This window comes from Giraffa tippelskirchi, chromosome 10 (genome assembly GCF_054371585.1).
Source record: "Giraffa tippelskirchi isolate mGirTip1 chromosome 10, T2T-mGirTip1v1.2.pri, whole genome shotgun sequence".
NCBI classification, from domain to species: domain Eukaryota; kingdom Metazoa; phylum Chordata; class Mammalia; order Artiodactyla; family Giraffidae; genus Giraffa; species Giraffa tippelskirchi.
This window is the reverse complement of record NC_137284.1, coordinates 160,509,677-160,528,965: the sequence shown is the minus strand read 5'-3', so window position 1 is coordinate 160,528,965 and position 19,289 is coordinate 160,509,677. Positions and strand designations below refer to the sequence as shown.

Genomic DNA, 19,289 nt, shown 5'->3' with positions numbered 1-19,289 from the left:
CTACACTTAGGAAAAGGTGAAGTTAAGATTCCAGTAGCGGGCTTCGGGAAGCTCTAGAGTCAAACCCGCTCTGTGAACCAGCAGCATCCTAACGCCCAAACCAGGAAAAGACAGCACAGGAGGTGAGACCTACAGACAGTTCTCCCCTGAACACAGGTGCAAGAACCCCCAAACAAAACACTGCAAACGGAATGCAACAATGTATAAAAAGAATTACATATCACAACCAAGTCAGACTTATGCTAGGTATGCAGGGCGGGTTCAGCATTTATTAGCTTGGTGAAAAAGTAATTGTGGTTTTGGGCTATAAATTTTAAATTGTTATAACTAGGCTCAAACACATCATTATTAATCAAAACAGGAACCATTACAATCAACACAATTTTGTCAAAAAGAAATAACTGTTTATTTCTGAAGCAAAAAAATCCATGCCTGGGGATTTAACGAACTCTTGGAAGGCATTTTCTGCATCCTGCTGGTTGTGGAAGCATTTTCGCTGCAAAAAGTTGTTGAGATGTTTGAAGAAGTGGTAGTAGGTTGGCATGAGGTCAGATGAATACAGAGGATGAGGCAAAATTTTGCAGCTCAATTCGTTCGAAGTGTTGGTTGTGCGATGGGCGGCCAGGCATTGCTGGGGAAAAGAATCAGGCCCTTTCTGTCGACCAGCTGCGGTTTTCAGTGCATCTCATCCACTTGCTGAGCATACTTCTCAAGCGTAATGGTTGCACCAGGATTCAGAGTCCAGCAAATCCATTACAGGTGTAGTCAATCAGACAGGCAGCAGACCGCCACACAGTGACCATGATCTTTTTTTCGTGCAAGTTTAGCTTTGGGAAGTGTTTTGGAGCTTCTTCTCGGTCCAACTACTGAGCTGGTCATTGCTAGTTAGTCGTCTAAAATCCACTTTTCTTGGCAAGCCAAAATCCAATCAAGAAATGGTTAGCTTTGTTGCACAGAATAAGAGAAGATGACATTTCAAAACAAGAGTTTTTTTGATTTGCAGTCAGCTCATGAGGGGCTTCCCTGGTGGCTCAGACAGTAAAGAATCAGCCTGCAATGCAGGAGACCTGGGTTCGATCCCTGGGTTGGAAAAGATCTCCTGGAGGAGGGCATGGCAACCCACTCCAGTATTCTTGCCTGGAGAACCCCGTGGGCAGAGGAGCCTCGCGGGACTGCAGTCCGTGGGGTCGCAAAGAGTCAGATGCGACTGAGCGACTGAGCACACACACAGCTCGTGAGGCGCCCACTTATCGAGCCTTTTCCACTTCGAGGACCCTCTCAACTGGTCACTGTCAACGTCTGATGACCAGCCACTGCGCTCCTCAGCTTCAAGGCTCTGGGCTCTTTTGCAGAACTTCTACAACCACCACTGCCCTGTACATCTGTTAGCAGCTCCTGGGCCAAATGCATTGTTGATGTTGTGAGTTGTCTCTGCTGCTTTATGAAACATTTTGAACTCTAATTAGAAAATCGCTCAACTTTGCTTGTTGTCTAACATCAGTTCCCTAGTCTAAAATAAATATAAAACTGCAAGTAATGAGTTGTTAGTGAAAAAACATAAGATTTAAATGATGCATAACATCAGTTCAGTTCAGTCGCTCAGTCGTGTCTGACTCTTTGCGACCCCATCAATTGCAGCACACCAGGCCTCCCTGTCCATCTCCAACTCCCGGAGTCTACCCAAACCCATGTCCATCGAGTCAGTGATGCCATCCAACCATCATCTCATCCTCTGTCGTTCCCTTCTCCTCCTGCCCCCAATCCTTCCCAGCATTAAGGTCTTTTCCAATGAGTCAACTCTTCGCATGAGGTGGCCAAAGTATTGGAGTTTCAGCTTCGACATCAGTCCTTCCAATGAACACCCAGGACTGATCTCTTTTAGGATGGATTCATTGGATCTCCCTGCAGTCCAAGGGACTCTCAAGAGTCTTCTCCAACGCCACAGTTCAAAAGTATCAATTCTGCAGCGCTCAGCTTTCTTCACCGTCCAACTCTCACATCCATACATGACCACTGGAAAAACCATAGCCTTGACTAGACAGACTTTTGTTGGCAAAGTAATGTCTCTGCTTTTAAATATGCTATCTAGGTTGGCCATAACCTTCCTTCCAAGGAGTAAGCGTCTTTTAATTTCATGGCTGCAATCACCATCAGCAGTGATTTTGGAGCCCCAAAAAATAAAGTCTGACACTGTTTCCACTGTTTCCCCATCTATTTCCCATGAAGTGATGGGACCAGATACCATGATCTTCGTTTTCTGAATGTTGAGCTTTAAGCCAACTTTTTCACTCTCCTCTTTCACTTTCATCAAGCATAACACAGATATATTTATTTAAGAATGCACTGCAATACCAAATGGCAAAGTTCAACAATGCAAAACTGCAATTAATTACTTTTGCACCAAAGTAATAAAACATTTAGTATAATCCATTATAACAACAAACTAAAGAAAAAGCATATAATCACATCAGTGCTCAGCGCCTCAGTCATATCCAACTCTGCAACCCCACGGATGGCAGCCTGCCAGGCTCTCTGTCCATGGTATTTCCTAAGCAAGAATACTGGAGTGGGTTGCTATTTCCTACTTCAGGGGACCTTCCTGATGCAGGGATTGAACCCATGTCTTGTGTCTCCTGCACTGACAGGTGGATTCTTTCCCACTAGCATCTCCTGGGAAGCAACCCCTTCACGGGCTGCTCTTTTGATTTACAGATTCAACACAATCCCAATCGAAACCCCAGTAAGTCCATACAACACAGAGAACACAGCCAATATTGTATAATAACCATGGTAGTGGTGGTTTAGTTGCTAAATCATATCTGACTCTCGAGACCCTATGGACTACAGCCTGCCAGGCTCCTCTCTCCATGGGATTCTCCAGGCAAGAATACCGGAGTGGGCTGCCATTTCCTACTCCAATAACAACCATAAATGGAGCATAACCTTTAACAACTGTGAATTACTGTACACCTGCAATTTATGTAATATTGTACATTAACTCTACTTAAACTTAAAAAAACCTGATGTAACAAATACTCTTAAAACACAATGGTTTTTTTTCTTTTTAAAAAAAGCACAGTAAGTTATTTTGTGATTATCAACAAAGTGACTCTAGGTTGCTATGAAAGGACAAAAGACCCAAAAAGGCCAACACGATGCTGAAGAAAAATGTGAACAAAGTCAGAGGACTGGCACCACCCAACTCTGAGACTCGCTGTAAAGCTCAGAAATCAAGGCAACATGGTGCTGGCAAAGCAGAGCAAAACAACAAACCCAAAACAGACAAACAGCCATGGACGAGACCACCAGGCCCAGAAACAGACATACAACTGAGCCAACTGATCTTTGACGAGACCAAAGGCGATCCAATGGAGAAAGAACAGCTTTTCAACAAACGTGTTGAAACTGGATATTCACATGCCAACACAGAAAAAAAAAAAATCTAGACACAGACCGTAACACAGTTCACAAAAATTAACCCAAAATGGATCATAGATGGAAAGGTATAATACAAAATTATAAAACTACTAGAAGTTGGGACTTCCCTGGTGGCCCAGTGGCTAAGACCCTGAGCTCCCAATGCAGGGGGCCTGGGTTCAATCCCTGGTCAGGGAACTAGATCCCACATGCTGCTACTAAAGATCCTGCATGCCTCAGTGAAGACCTGGTGCGGCCAAATAAATAAAATAAAATAAACTACTAGAAGTGAACACAGGAGAAAAGCCAGGTGACATTCTGTTTGGCATGACTTTTTTTTAAATAGTTTTATTCCTTTTTTGCCTGTGCTGGCTCTTTGCTGCTTCACAAGCTTTTCTCTAGGTTCGGCAAGTGGGGGCTCCTGTCTAGTTGCCCTGCGCGGGCCGACCGCCGCAGTGGCTTCTCCTGTTGTGGAGCTCGGGCCTAGGGCGCTCAGGTTTCAGTAGCTGCAGCACGAAGGCTCAGCAGTTGTGGCTCATGGGCTTAGTTGCGCCAAGGCACGTGGGATTCTCCCAGAACAGGGATCGAACACATGTCTCCTGCATCGGCAGGCAGATTCTTCACCACTGGGCCACCAGGGAAGCCCTGGCATGACTGTTTAGATGCAACATAAGACATGCATGCAAGAAAAAACTGATAAAACAGGACTTCACTACAATTAAAACCTTCTGCTCTGCAAAAGACAATATTAAGAAAATGAGAAGACAAGTTAAAAACTGGGGCAAGATATATGCAAAAAACATATCTGAAAAAGGAGTTTACATATACAAAATATATAAAAGTACATTAAAAATGTATGTAAGGAACTCTTAAAACTTAACAGTAAGAAAACAATCTGATTAAAATATCGAATAAAGACCTGAAGAGACACCTCAACAAAGTAGACAGATGGTAAATAAGCACCTATGAAAAGATGCTCCATGCCACATGTCATCAGAGAAATGCAAACTAAAACAGTGAGACAGCACCACACCCCCGTCAGAAAGGCCGAATGTGAACCTGGCAACACCACAGGCGGACAAGGATGTGGAGGAACAGGAGCTCTCACTGCTGGTGGAAATGCAAAATGGTACAGCCACTTCTGAAGAGGATGGCGACCCGCTCCAGGATTCTCACCTGGGGAATCCACGGACAGAGCAGCCTGGCGGGCCACAGTCCATGGTTTTGCAAAGAGTCGGACGTGCCTGAAGTGACTTAGCACGAACGCACAGCCGCTTTGGAAGACAGTTTTTCAGTCAATTACAAAACTGAACGTCATCTTATCAGACAATCCAGCAATCCCACTCCTTGATATCCACCCAAAGGAGCTGAACACTCTATCCACGCAGGGCCTGCACTGGATGTTGATGGTGGCTTTCTTCACAACTGATGCTAAAACTTGGAAGCAACCAAGATGTGCTTCAGAAGGTGAAAGGACAAATGAACTGTGGCCCACCAGACAACGGAATATTATTCAACAGCTGGGGGGGGGCAGCTATCAGGCCACAAAAGGGACTTCCCTGGTGGCCGGCCCAGTGGTCAAGCCTCCGCCTTCCAACACAGGTGCGAGCGTTTGATCCCTGGTTGGGGGACGAAGGTCCCACATGATGGGGGTGCATCCAGAAAAAAAAATTAGACCACAGAAGACATGGAACAACCTTAGAAGGAAATTCCTGCATTCAAGAAGCCAGTTTCAGAAGATCAAAACCCACAGTGTATGCAACACCTGCAGTGAACTCTGATACAAGCTGACTTAATAATAATGTATCAATATTAATCCATCAATTGTAGCAAATGTACCACATAAGGGTAAGATGGAAACGAGACAGGAAACAACACTGTGCAGAGAGGGAATGTGTGAGAACACCCGTGTGAGAATTCCCTGTACTTTCCCAGCAGTTTTTTCTGCAAGCGTACAGCTGCTCTAATAAAATAGTTTGCTAACAGAAAATAAGGTTAAAAAACAATCAAGCTATCAAGCTTACAAAAAGGCAAGGAAGAACTTTAATTGCATGCTGCTAAGTGAAAGAAGCAACTGAAAAGACTACACACTGTATGATTCCAGCTACATGACGCTGTAGAGGGCGAAACGATGGGGACAGTGCAAGATCACTGGAGGCCAGAGACTGGGGGGTGGGGGAGCGGCAGGGAAAGCACGGGGGAGACGGGGGAGATGGACCGGGGAAGCACAGAGGGCATTAAGGGCAGCAAACGATGCTCTACGACACTGCAATGAGGACACAAGCCATTAGACACACGTCAGAACCTACTTAATGCAACACAAAGAATGGATTTTAATGTATTGGTGCTGGTTTGTCAATGCAACAAATGAACCACACTAGGGCAAGATGCAGTGAACTTTCAGATGTACAAGCTGGATTTAGAAAAGGTAAGGAGCCAGATTTCAAATTGCCAACATCTGATGGATCATATAGAAAGCAAGGGCATTCCCGAACAATATCTACGTCTGCCTCAATGACTAAACTAAGGCCTTTGTGTGGATCACAACAAACTGTGGAAAATTCTTAAAGAGACAGGAATACCAGACCACCTGACCTGCCTCCTCAGAAATCTCTATGCAGGTCAAGAAGCAACAGTTAGAACCAGACATGGAACAGACTGGTCCAAAATTGAGAAAGCAGTTTGTCAAGGCTGCAATATTGTCACCCTGCTTATTTAACTTCTATGCAGAGGACATCATGTGAAATCCTGGCTGGATGAATCACAAGCAGGAACTGAGATTACTAGGAGAAACATCAACAACCTCAGATATGCAGATGATACCACTCTAATAGCAGAAACCAAAGAGGAACTATAGAGCCTCTTTTATCCAGAAGGTAAAAGAGAAAAGTGAAAAACCTGGCCTGAAACTCAACATTCAAAAAACTAAGATTATGGCATCTGGTCCCATCACTTCATGGCAAATAAAAGGGGAAAAAGTGGAAACAGTGACAGATTTTATTTTCCCAGGCTACAAAATCACTGCAGGGAGTTAGCGCAGCCATGAAATTAAAAGACACTTGCTCCTTGGAAAAAAAGCTATGACAAACCTAGACAGTATGTTAAAAAGCAGAGACGTCACTTTGCTGACAAAGGTCCATCTAGTCAAAGCCATGGTTTTTCCATTAGTCATGTACAGATGTGAGAGTTGGGCCATAAAGGCTGAGCGCCAAAGAACTGATGCTTTTGAATTGTGGTGTTGGAGAAGACTCGAGAGTCCCTTGGACTGTAAGGAGATCCAATCAGTCCATCCTAAAGGAAATCAACCTTGAATATTCACTGGGAGGACTGATGCTGAAGCTGAAGCTCCAACAGTCTGGCCACCTGATGGCAAGACCCAACTCACTGGAAAAGACCCTGATGCTGGGAAAGGTTGAGGGTGGGAGGAGAAGGGGGTGCCAGAGGGTGAGATGGTCGGATGGCATCACCGAGTTAATGGACGTGAGTTGAGCAAACTCTGGGAGATGGTGAAAGACAAGGAAGCCTGGTGTGCTGCAGTCCACGGGGTTGCAAAGAGTTGTACATGACTGAGCAACTGAATAACAACAAGGCAAGATGCTAGTAACAGCAGATTTCTAAACCTATAATCAAATGACCTCCAAGATACTCTTCTATGAACTACTGAGAAAAGAAAAAAATACTGCCAATAAGCTGTGTCATGTTACCAAGACGCACTCTGACTTCAGAAATACTAAGTGGAAACCGTAGTGACTTAGCATCGGAGGAATCCATTATACACCTACCACACGCATACCCTCCCACCCACCTGGAATACTTGCTTCCTACCCACCCTCATCTGACCCACTCTTCAAGACCAAGCCCACCAACTCTGACCTTTCCTGAGTCAGCCCCAAGGGAAATCCAGAATGTGGGACTTACTACCTCTATGGCTATTTAAGGTTTAACTATGTAAGTCTTATCTCCCCAACAAGATTACAATGAGGGCTTGAACTTTTCCTTACAATGTTTCGGATCCTTCAAAGAACCTTCACAAATAAATACATTAGATATTCATTTAATTTGAAGGAATTTATATTCACTCAAAAAGTGGCAACTATTCAGTTTCCACTAAGCTTAAGAAAGAAGAGAAAGGACTTAAGTCACAGAGAAAGAGAATTAAAGAAAATAAGCAAATGTGGGTGCTCAAATATCATTAATTGTTAGGAAACAAAATCAAAACAACAATGAAACTACATACCCACCAGAACAACAAAAGAACTTTCAAATAAAAAGGACGGACGATACTAAGTGCTGGCAACAAGTGCAGCCCCGAAACCCTCCACACTGCGGGTGTGCCTCCAATGGACAGGGCAGAGCGCACCACAGCCAAACCCACGTGTGACGTGTGGCCAGCACACGGGAGCAGGTGTCCAGACAATGCATCAAAATAAGATGATTGGTTCCACCTCTCAGACGGAACGCTGAGCCACAAGAAGCCAGCTCCAAAAAGAGAGGATTCCAAACACAGGAAGCTCAACAGGCAGAACTACTCTGTGGTAATAAAGGTGGAAACAGGAGTTATCTCTGGGTTGTTGTTCAGTCCCTAGGTCATTTCACCTCTTTTCAACCCCATGGACTGCAGCACACCAGGCTTTCCTGTTTTTCACTACCTTCCACAGCTTGCTCAAACTCATGTCCATTGAGTCGGTGATGCCCTCCAACTATCTCACCCTCTGTCGTCCCCTTCTCCTCCTGCCCTCAATCTTTCCCAGCATCAGGTTCTTTTCCAATGAGTCGGCTCCTGGCATCAGGTGGCCAAAGTACTGGAGTTTCAGCATCAGTCCTCCCAGTGAATGTTCAGGGTTGATTTCCTTTAGGATTGACTGGTTTGATCTTGATGTCCAAGGGACGACTCTCAAGAGTGTTCTCCAACACCATAGTTCAAAAGTATCAATTCTTCAGTGCTCAGCCTTCTTTATGGTCCAGTTCTCACATCTGTACATGACTATTGGAAAAACCATAGCTTTGGCTAGACAGACATTTATAGCAAAGTGAAGTTTCTGCTTTTTAATATGCTAAGTTTGTCATAGCTTTTCTTCCAAGGAGAAAGCATCTTTTAATTTCATGGCTGCACTGACTGTCCACATTGATTTTGGAACCTAGAAAATAAAATCTGCCACTGTTATCACTTTTTCCCCTTGTATTTGCCATGAAATGATGGGACCGGATGCCATAATCTTAGTTTTTTGAATGCTGACTTTCAAACCAGCTTTTTCATTCTCCTCTTTTACCTTCTTGATAAAAGAGGCTCTTTAGTTCCTCTTCACCTTCTACCATCAGAGTGGTATCATCTGCATATCTGAGGTTGTTGATGTCTCTCCTGGTAATCTTGATTCCAACTTGTAACTCATTAAGTCAGACATTTCACATGATGTACTCTGCATAAAAGTTAAATAAGGAAGGTGACAATATACAACCTTGACAAACGCCTTTCTCAATTTTTGAAGCAGTCCATCGATCCATGTCTGGTTCTCACTGTTGCTTCTTGACCTGCATACTGGTTTCTCAGGAAGCAGGTAAGAAGGTCTGACATTCCCATCTCTTTAAGCATTTTCCAGTTTGTTGTGATCCACACAGTCAGAGAAGGCAATGGCACCCCACTCCAGTTCTCTTGCCTGGAAAATCCCACGGATGGAGGAGCCTGGTAGGCTACAGTCCATGCGGTCGCTAAGAGTTGGACGACTGAGTGACTTCACTTTCACGCACTGGAGAAGGAAACGGCAACCCACTCCAGTATTCTTGCCTGGAGAATCTCAGGGACGGGGGAGCCTGGTGGGCTGCCGTTTATGGGGTCGCACAGAGTCGGACACGACTGAAGTGACTTAGCACACAGTCAAAGGCTTTAGCATAGTCAGTGAAGCAGCGGATGTTTTTCTGGAATTTGCTTGCTTTTTGTATGATGCAACGGATGTTGGCAATTTGATCTCTGGTTCCTCTGCCTTTCCTAAATCCAACTTGTACATCTGGATTTCTCGGTTCACATACTGTTGAAGCCTGTGATGTGCTTAGTCACTCAGTTGTGTCTGACCTTCGTGACCCCATGGACTGTAGCCTGCCAGGCACCTCTGTGCATGGTGATTCTCCAGGCAGGAATACTGGAGTGGGCTGCCATGCCCTCCTCCAGGGGATCTTCCCAATCCAAGGATCAAACCCAGGTCTCCCAAATTGCAGGCGGATTCTTTACTGCCTGAGCCTAGCTTGAAGGATTTTGAACATTAACTTGCTAGTATGTGAAATGAGGGCAATTGTATGGTAGTTTGAACATTCTTTGGCATTGCTTTTCTTTGGAATTAGAAAGAAAACTGACCTTAGAAAGAAAACTGACCTTTTCCAGTCCTGTGGCCACTGCTGACTTTTCCAAACAGCATGTTAACAGCATCTTTTAGGGTATGAAATAGCTCAGCTGGAATTCCATCACTTCCACTAGCTTTGTTCGTAGTAATGCTTCCTAAGATCCACTTGACTTCACACTCCGGGATCTGGGTCTAGGGCAGTGATCACACCATCAATGGTCGTTTAGGTCATTAACACCTTTTTTTAATATAGTTCTATGTATTCATACCACCTCTTCTTTAATCTCTTCTGCTTCAGTTAGCTCCTTGCCATTTCTGTCCTTTATTGTGCCCATCCTTGAATGAAACATTCCCTATCTCTGGATAAGAGGGCTCAGAATGGAAGGGTGCAGAAGGGAGCCTCTGGAATGCCGGGCACATGATCTGATAGGAATGGTGGGCCCCGAAGTGTGTTCATATGTAAAAAACTTGCCAGCAGAACAGTTAATTCCCCACCCAGATTCCATCACCCAACAGAGTGACTGCTACCTCTCAGGAGAGCTGCACTCTCACCCGCGCCGGGGGCGGCCTGCAGACAATGACTAAGTGATACAAGAAGGGACAAGTCTGCGACGCCAGCCCCGCTCCAGAGCGACCGGCGGGACTGGCTAAGGCTGGACTGCGGCCCTGGTCCCTGACCTCTCCTCTTCCTTAAACTTCACTCGCACAGGGATTTCTTCCTCAGGCTTCTAGGGGACACGGCCTAAGATACAGACACTTAGCATGTGTGCCTTGACTGTATGTTAAGTCTAAACCTCAATGAAAAGGGGGACAGAAGGGGAAAGGAAAAAAAAAACAAACTATTCCACACAGTTGAAAAGCCAGATACACAATCTCCTCGAGATTCTGACTGACGGATAACTGTTTTCCTCAAAGAGACGTGTTACCTGGTGAAAGAACAGATCAGCACCCGGGTAGGACCTGCTGGGCGCTCCTCGGTACTGAAGCCACAAGGTCGTGCAGAGCTGGAGGGACACGGATCCTCAGGTGGTGCCCTACAGCCAGGCCACCACGGCCGTCAGCCACCCAGTGGCTCTTGATCCCACCTGAAAACTAACTCTGACCCACAGGGTCTTCAAGGCCCCTTCCGAGGGCAGGAATCCTTTGATCTCACCTGGAATTTTCAAGAATAGCCAAGCCCAAATATGGCCCATGCCAACCCTACCACACTTCAATAGGTACCCTGTTCTGCAGCCAGCTGTATTCAATCAATCACCGTCTTACAAAACCCAAAGCCTGAAAACTATCAGCACACTTCTCTCCCAACTCCCTGCTGGGATGCCATCCTCTACCCTCAGAAACGATCATACACATACCCCCTTGTGGTCCCAGTCTTGTCTGACTCTTTTACGACTTCATGGATTGTACCCCACCAGGCTTCCTCTGTCTGTGGAATTTTCTAGGCATGAATACTGGAGTGTGTAGCCATTCCCTTTCCCAGGGGATCTTCTTGACCCAGGGATTGAACCCAAGTCTCTTGCATCTCCTACATTAGCAGGTGGATTCTTTACCGCTATGCCACCTGGGAAGCCCACACACGCTCACAGTACAATTTAAAATGGATATCCTTACGTCGGAGCAATTACTTTAGAGTCACAAGTCAACCGAGTCATTAAATGTAACTAACAATACACTAATATAGAAGAAAAAATACACGAAGCATTGAAAGAACATTTTAGAAAACTATTTAGTAAACAGCTAATTATACTCACTTGAATTTTCCAAACACTCTAAGTAGGGGGGACCACACTTTATTTTTAGCCTAATAAAACTACAACTAAAACGAGCAGAAAAGGGGTTCAGTGGAGAAGTGGTGGAAAGCAAGCAAATGAAACAACACTGACGCTGAGCTACTTACCAGCAATTCCAGCCAATCAGCAGATGCCAGTCATCAGAGAGGACAGCAGAGTAACTAGTCTGTCCACTCTTACTCTCAACTGTTATCCCAAGAATAACTGTCAACCCTAAAAGAAATCAACCCTGAATATTCATAGGAAGGACTGATGCTGAAGCTGAACCTCAATACTTTGGCCACCTGATGCGAAAAGCTGACTCATTATGAAAGACCCTGATGCTGGGAAAGACTTAAGGCGGGAGGAGAAAGGGACGACAGACGATGAGATGGTTGGGTGGCACCACCGACTCGATGGACATGAGTTTGAGCAAACTCGGGAAGATAGTGAAGGACAGAGAAGCCTGGCGTGTGGCAGTCCATGGGGTCACAAAGAGTCGGACAAGACTAACAACAAAAACAACTATCATAACAGGAAAACAAGTTCTAGAGTCTCTCCAGAAATGTTTCCAAAGGCTTGCGAAATAATAATTTTCATGCTCTTGGATTCAAACACGGCCAAAGACGAGGAGTATGCCTCAATTTCAGAGATTGTCGTCATGAACGAATACATCCTGCTCACCTGCTACAACAGCGGAGAACTCCAGAAAAGCAGATACCACCAGCTGTCAAGGCTGACAAAATATCCAAAGCTCATTCGGAAAGAAACACTGTGTCCCTGGCCCCGAGCTCACCGTCTAAATGTGAAGGGCCGTCCACCCTCAGCGTCCTCGCAGCTCCTGGGCGATCCCGGTGCACACGGCCCCGGCCCCCATCAGCCTTCCTCTCGGCCCCGGTGTGACCCTGGGGGGAGGTGACCCCGCCGCCCGGCCGGCGGGACGGACGCGCCCCGCCCCCGCCCGGCCGCGAGGCGCCGCCGCTCGCAGGCCGCTCTTACCTTCCGGCTCGCGCCTCCCAGGGACACCTTGGGCCTGGTTTTGAAGTCCCCCTCAAAGCTAAACATCTTTACAGCCTATCCCATCTGGGGGGCCCGACTCAGAGAGCGCGGGCCGCGGGCGGGCGCCGGGGGAGCGCCCCGGCGGGGACGAGGCCGCGCCGGGCAGGGACCCCGCGCCCGCGCCCGCCGGCGCGCTGCCCTCTCGGCCTGCCCTGGGTGGGCGGGTGGCGACACAGGGGGCGGCCCTCGGCCACCGCCGCTCCCCTCATCCACGCCTCGCCGCCACTCCGGCCGAGCCCGAGCGCCGGCGGGGGCCGCAGACCCCTCACTCGCACCCAGAGCAGCCCCTGCGAGGAAAGATGGCCGCCACTGCCGCCGCCGCTGCCGTGCGCCGCCCCGCCGGCGTGCGCGCGCCCGACACGGACGTCGCCGCACCGCTCCCGGCGCCCGGCTCGCGTGCGCGCGCCCGCATCGACGGCGCAGCGGAGCGTGGGAAGAAACCACGGGGCCCACGCTGTGACGGGAGGGGCGAGGGGCGGGGCTGGTGAGGGCGGGGCCGTCGAGGGGCGGGGCCGGGGCCGGGCGGGCCGGGGCGGGGGCCGGGCGGGCCGGGGCGGGGGCCGGGCGGGCCGGGGCGGGGGCCGGGCGGGCCGGGGCCGGGGCCGGGCGGAGGGGGCCGGGCGGGGCGGGGCGGGGCGCGGCCGGGGCGCGTCGCTGCGGCGCAGGTGCGGGGGCAGGGAGCGCCCCCAGCAGGTGCCGCCGGGCAGAGGGCTGTGTCCGAGGGGTGCTGAAGCGTCCTGCTTGCGCAGTGCTCCGGGGGCGGCTGCGTGGGCGCCTGCGTCCCGAAGCTGGACTCGGATCCCGTGTGTACACTTTTCTGGGAAGCCGGCTCCAGGCTTTCCGTAAGATACCAGGCTTGACTTACACGAGAGGAGCAAGACCAGCTTTATTACTTAAGGCCCGTAGAGGGTGCATCACTAAACGTTGTAACCTAGTTATGTGGAACTTAGTACACACATATACACGTATATATCATACACACAGATAGAAGTATGTAGCACATGCACAGCATAAAAGTATATCATGTACACGTACATACTCCTACGTAAATGTCAAAAGCACGTCAATATATACACAAATATATATCATATGCACATATATAAATATATACATACAAACGTATAATAGATACAGAAAAATAGATATCGCATACACACATATATATCAGATACATATATACATTTCATATACACACGAGTAAAATCAAAATCTTAAAATCTAATACTTCTATTTCTATGCAAGATGCACTGTTTTCTTTTACTCTATTTTTTTTTAATACTAGCTGCAAACCACTAAATACATTTCACAACCCTCTAACGGGTTTCAATCTTAGTTTGAAAAACCCTGCCATGTACACAGACACACACACACACATATATATAAAATGAGAATTAGGTCACAATAAGATCAAAAAACTTTGAAAGTCAATGATAGTGTGGCTTCCCAGTTAATATATAAGCTACTCTGATATGTCAAGAAATCCTTGATTCATCAAATATGTCCAAATTGTATCAATTTTTAAATTTAACAGATTTTATAAATAAATCGTCACTTTTTTTTGAACCTGTCAGATGACAAAGATTTAAAATATTGATAATATCCGTTCTGTGTCCTCAGTGAGTCTGCTCTGAGGTCTCAGGTTCTGCCACAAATGAACTCTTCCAAGGTCCAGACCACAAATGAGGAGCAGGGGCCCATTTAACCAGGACACCAAACCTAGTTCCCCACTTCAGCTTTGTTGGTAATTAAGGGCATTTTTCAAATTTTCTGAATTGTCTATCTTAGTTTCCTATCATTGTTGTAACAAATTACCACAAACTTAGTGGCTTACACAACATGAAAGTATTGTCTTACGGCTCTGGAGGTCTGAAGTCTCTCTGGGCTAGAGTCAAGGGGTCTACCAGGCTGTGCCCTCCTGGGGACGGGATGGGCTGTAATTGATTATCTCACCTTTTCCCTGCTATTTGGCACTTAGGCTGACTCCATTTTGTTGTTGTTACAAATTATACTTCAGGAACATGCTTGCATACAGGAATGAGTTCTTTCGTCAGGAAAGACACCCTAAAGCTTTGCGGCTGGGTTGTAGGGCCGCAGGCTTACCTCTGATGGGGTCTGTTCCCTGCTGTCCCCAGAGAATACACAGCCTCTCCTCCAGCTACGTAGGTGATGGCTCCAGAGACCCTGGAGCGGGTCCAAGAGAACATCTGTTAAATTAACACCAAGGCCACTGCAGACCGAGGCTGGAAGTTCACTCCTTTTACCATCCCACGCTGTCCAGTACAGTTCCTCAGACCTCATGCAATGAGGTGAAGTGATTACAATCAGAATCTCTGATAATAAAATACCAAGGTTAATTCCAATGAATAAAGTGATGAAGAAATATACAGAAAACTTTGTCCCAAAGTAGAGATGGTAGTTCCTGATGGGAGGAGACCTGAGATGGAAGGAGGTGACTGGCAACGTTGTTTCTCAATCTGCATAGTCTTTCCAGGCTTGTCTTTAAAGTGTTGATACATGTTTAATATGCTTTCTATGTGTATAGTAATTTTAATGATGAATTTCTTTCATAAAAGAAGTTTCATTATCTTTGTTCAGGGTGCTTTGATAGAATACCACAGACTGGGTGGCTTATAAAAAACGGAAATTTATTTCCCACAGTCCGGAGGCGGGAAGTCCTAGATGAGGCCTGGCGGATGTGGTGTCAAGTGAGGACTGACTTCCTGGTTGATCATTAGTGCCTTCCCTCTGTGTCCTCACGTCAGGGCGGGGACAAGGGAGCTCTGAGGTGGGGGGTTGCTTTTACAAGGACTCTCATCCCCACTCGGGGGGCTCTACGCTTGTGACCTCATCACCTCTCAACACCATCACACTGGAGGTTGGGATTCAACACATGAATTCAGGGTGAGGGGGGTGCAGTCCGTAACATTCATTAATAAAGTGGCAACAGTAAAATGCCCTAAATTTAAACATATACTCCTCTTCCATTATCATATTTCAGGCAACATTAGAGGACGAAAATTAAATCTCTTTGCAAGATTAAATCCAGAGGTGAAAAAGTCCAAAAGAATCAAAATGTGAAAAAACGGACAGAAATGAAGGGAGAAACTGACAATTTGAGAATATTAGTTGTAGGCTTCAGACACCCACTTTGAATGCTGGCCAGAACATCTAGACAAAAAATCAACAAGGAATGAAGATTCTAAAGCCAGTCTTAGCAACTTGACCCCCAGACTGTGGGGCATGTCTGCTTCCCACAGGAGAGCACCTGCTCCACCCAGGGGTGCCCAGAGCAAATGCCAGGCCCTTTGGCAAAAAGACAGAACTACAAACAGTGTCCTCTGACCACAGCGGGATGAAATCAGAGATCCTATACAGGGAAAAACCAGGAAACTCACCAATGTGGAAATTAGCTTCTAAATAAATAGCCCCAGCATCAAAGAAGAAATCAGGAGGGAAGCCAGAAGTGAGTGCAAATCATGATGAGAGATGCGGCCCACAGCAGGGGCTCAAGGGCATTTAAGAGGTGGGTGGAAAATTCTTGAAGTTCACAGATCTGCTGCGTCCAGAGTCGGTGCCGCGAGCTCTTAGTTCCTATGAGGCGTGTAATCATTGCACCATCCGGAGTGATGGGACGCTTGCGCAAACACCTGGGCAAACGCTGCTTTTCACAAAATGGTACCCACACGCTGCTGCCTCCTGCCTTGCCACACTTTGCCATGACCAAGCTGGCTGGAGGGCATTTCTCTCTCAGTTCATGGATCCAAGACCCCAAATCTCTCCCCACTCCCCCAAGCCCTGTATCCCTGGTGCTGGATGCCCAGCTCTGCCTGTGACATTGGCTTGATGGGGTCTCCAAAGCTGTTCTGAGGCGTGGCAGCCCTCCGCCTGTGGCCCCTCACTATGGAAGGTTCCTGCTGCCCCACTTTGGTTCCAGCTGAGAGTCCCGAGCTGAAGCCTCTATAGGAGTTGCCGTGGGGTCACCAGGAACCCTTCCCTCTGTCTGTCCTCCACCCAACACAGTCCACGCCGTGAGCTGAAGTCCAGGCCAGCTCCCGGCCGGCCCTCCTTCCAAGAGCCCTGCTGGGGTGGCTGAGATACCCTTCCAGCCGGGCCCGAGTGAAGAGTCTCACGTATTCAAGGCCCAGACACATGGCATTCACATGTGTGCAAACCTACCATCAGCGGCAGCCACCCACAGGGGCCAACGCTTCGCGTGGCCCCCAGTGAGCATTCTCTTCCCCCAAGGCAGCAAAGAGCCAGCTGCCACACAGGCTGTGAGCAGTGCCATCCTGGTGGGCCCCAGCTCAGCGTGGTGCCCCAAACCCCGGGGGGCCCAGGCCCATGCCCTGCCAGGTCCCCACACTGGCAGGCCCCTGTACCCAAGGCCTAAGTCTTGCTCCCAGGCTTCAGAGGTGCATTACAGCCTAATGTAGAGACCAGAGACTCCTGGAGAGAGGAGTCCAGGCTGCTGGTGGACTTGGAGGGACAGGGGTGCAGGTCAAGTCAAGGCTGGCAGGAGTCATGGCAGGGGGGAGGCAAGTGCTGTGTAGAGAGCTCAGGAAGGCTGATTCCACACTCTCAGACTGGCATTCATCAGCGGTGACCCTTTTTCTTTTTATCATAAAGCTCCTTTAAAAAATACATATATTTATTTATGTATTTCCAGCCACAGGACTGGAAAAGGTCAGTTTTCATTCCAGTCCCAAAGAAAGGCAATGCCAAAGAATGCTCAAACTACCCCACAATTGCATTCATCTCACACACTGGTAAAGTAATGCTCAAAATTCTCTAAGCCATGCTTCAACAGTACGAGAAACATGAACTTCCAGATGTTCAAGCTGGATTTAGAAAAGGCAGAGGAACCAGAGATCAAATTGCCGATATCTGTTAGATCATCAGAAAAGCAAGAGAGTTCCAGAAAAACATCTACTTCTGCTTTATTGACTATGCCAAACCCTTTGACTGTGTGGTTCACATTAAACTGTGGAAAATTCTGAAAGAGATGGGAATACCAGACCACCTGACTTGCCTCTTGAGAAGTCTGTATGCAGGTCAGGAAGCAACAGTTAGAACTGAACATGGAACAACAGACTGGTTCCAAATAGGGAAAGGAGTACGTCAAGGCTGTATATTGTCACCGTGCTTAGGAGAGGGAAAAAGTTGGCTTAAAACTCAACATTCAGAAAACTAAGATCGTGGCATCTGGTCCCATCACTTCATGGCAAATAGATGGGGAAACAGTGGAAATAGTGACAGACTTAATTTTTTGGGGCTGCAAAATCACTGCAGATGGTGACTGCAGCCATGAAATTAAAAGACGCTTGCTCCTTGGAAGAAAAGCTATGACCAATCTAGACAACATATTAAAAAGCAGAGACATTACTTTGCCAACAAAGTCCGTCTAGTCAAGGCTATGGTTTTTCCAGTAGTCATGTATGGATGTGAGAGTAGACTATAAAGAAAGCTGAGTGCCGAAGAATTGATGCTTTTGAACTGTGGTGTTGAGAAGACTCTTGAGAGTCCCTTGGACAGCTAGGAGATCCAACCAGTCCATCCTAAAGGAAATCAGTCCTGAATATTCATTGGAAGGACTGATGCTGAACCTGAAGCTCCGATACTTTGGCCACCTGATGTGAAGAACTGACTCCTTTGCAAGGACCCTGATGCTGGGAAAGATTGAAGGCGGGAGGAGAAGGGGACGACAGAGGATGAGATGGCTGGATGGCATCACCGACTCAGTGGACATGAGTTTGAGTAAACTCCGGGAGTTGGAGATGGACAGGGAGGCCTGGCGTGCTGCAGTCCATGGAGTTGCAGAGAGTCGGACCCAACTGAGCGACTGAACTGAACTGATCCGATCCTTGTTTCGCTGTGCGGGTCTCTGTCGCTGCACACGGCTTTCCCTAGCTGTGGCGCAGGGGCCGCTCTTCCCCGTGCTGCACATGCTTCTCGCTGCAGTGGCTTCTCCAGGGGCGGAGCACAGGCTCTGGGCACACGGATGTCAGTAGCTGCGGGACTCGGGCTTGGCTGTTGCAGTGCGGGGGCCCAGTAGTTAGCTGTGGCATACAGGCTTAGTTGCCCCGCGGCACGTGGAATCTTCCCAAACAAGATGAATAATTCTGATTTTTTCTTTACTAAAAACTACACTGTGTCCAAAACAAAATGGCCCTGCCCTCATCATTTCCAGGTATGTGCAGAGACGCTATGTCATTCTTGAGTGAAACCAGGTTCACATTGTCCGTGACAGGTTAAGCGGTATTCATAGGTATCCATGCTTGCTGCCAACGTACAAAGGAAGTATGTGCTTGTGGAAGACAAATACCACATGATATCACTTACAGGTGGAATCTAAAACACGACACAAATGAATAGACTCACAGACATAGAGAACAGACTTTCGGTTGCCGGGGGAGGGGAGGGAAGGACTGGGAGGCTGGGATTCGCAGACGCAAACTAACACGTATGGGGTGGGTAAGCAACGGGGGCCCACTGTATAGAACAGGGAACCCTGTTCAACATCCTGTGATAAACCGTGATGGAAAAGGACATGAAAAAGATTGTGTGTGTATGTATGCCTATAGCTGAATGTTTGCCATACAGCAGAAATTAACACAACCTTGTAAATCAACTATACTTCAATAAAAAATTTTTTTTAAAGTCTTCATGGTCAAGCACTGCTGAGACACAGGTTTGAGCCCTGCCCTCTCTGACT

At 47.4% G+C, this 19,289-nt stretch overlaps 1 protein-coding gene across 39 annotated transcripts in view; it reads right to left on the bottom strand.

Moving 5' to 3' along the window:
• UBE3C (ubiquitin protein ligase E3C) overlaps nucleotides 1-12,915 on the bottom strand; it is a 112,435-nt gene extending 99,520 nt beyond the window's left edge. For 12 of the 39 annotated variants that reach the window (XR_014067099.1, XR_014067100.1, XR_014067101.1 and 9 more), the window contains exon 1: nucleotides 12,518-12,915. Coding sequence is in view for 17 of the 39 variants with exons in the window: in XM_081535478.1 (XP_081391604.1) it covers nucleotides 12,518-12,583 (66 nt within the window). In the remaining 22 variants the exon portion in view is untranslated. Of the gene's footprint in view, nucleotides 1-9,781; nucleotides 9,942-12,202 lie in introns of all 39 variants that reach the window. The other 27 variants (XM_081535490.1, XM_081535492.1, XM_081535491.1 and 24 more) reach the window with 5 other exon arrangements.
• Nucleotides 12,916-19,289: the final 6,374 nt, after the last annotated feature.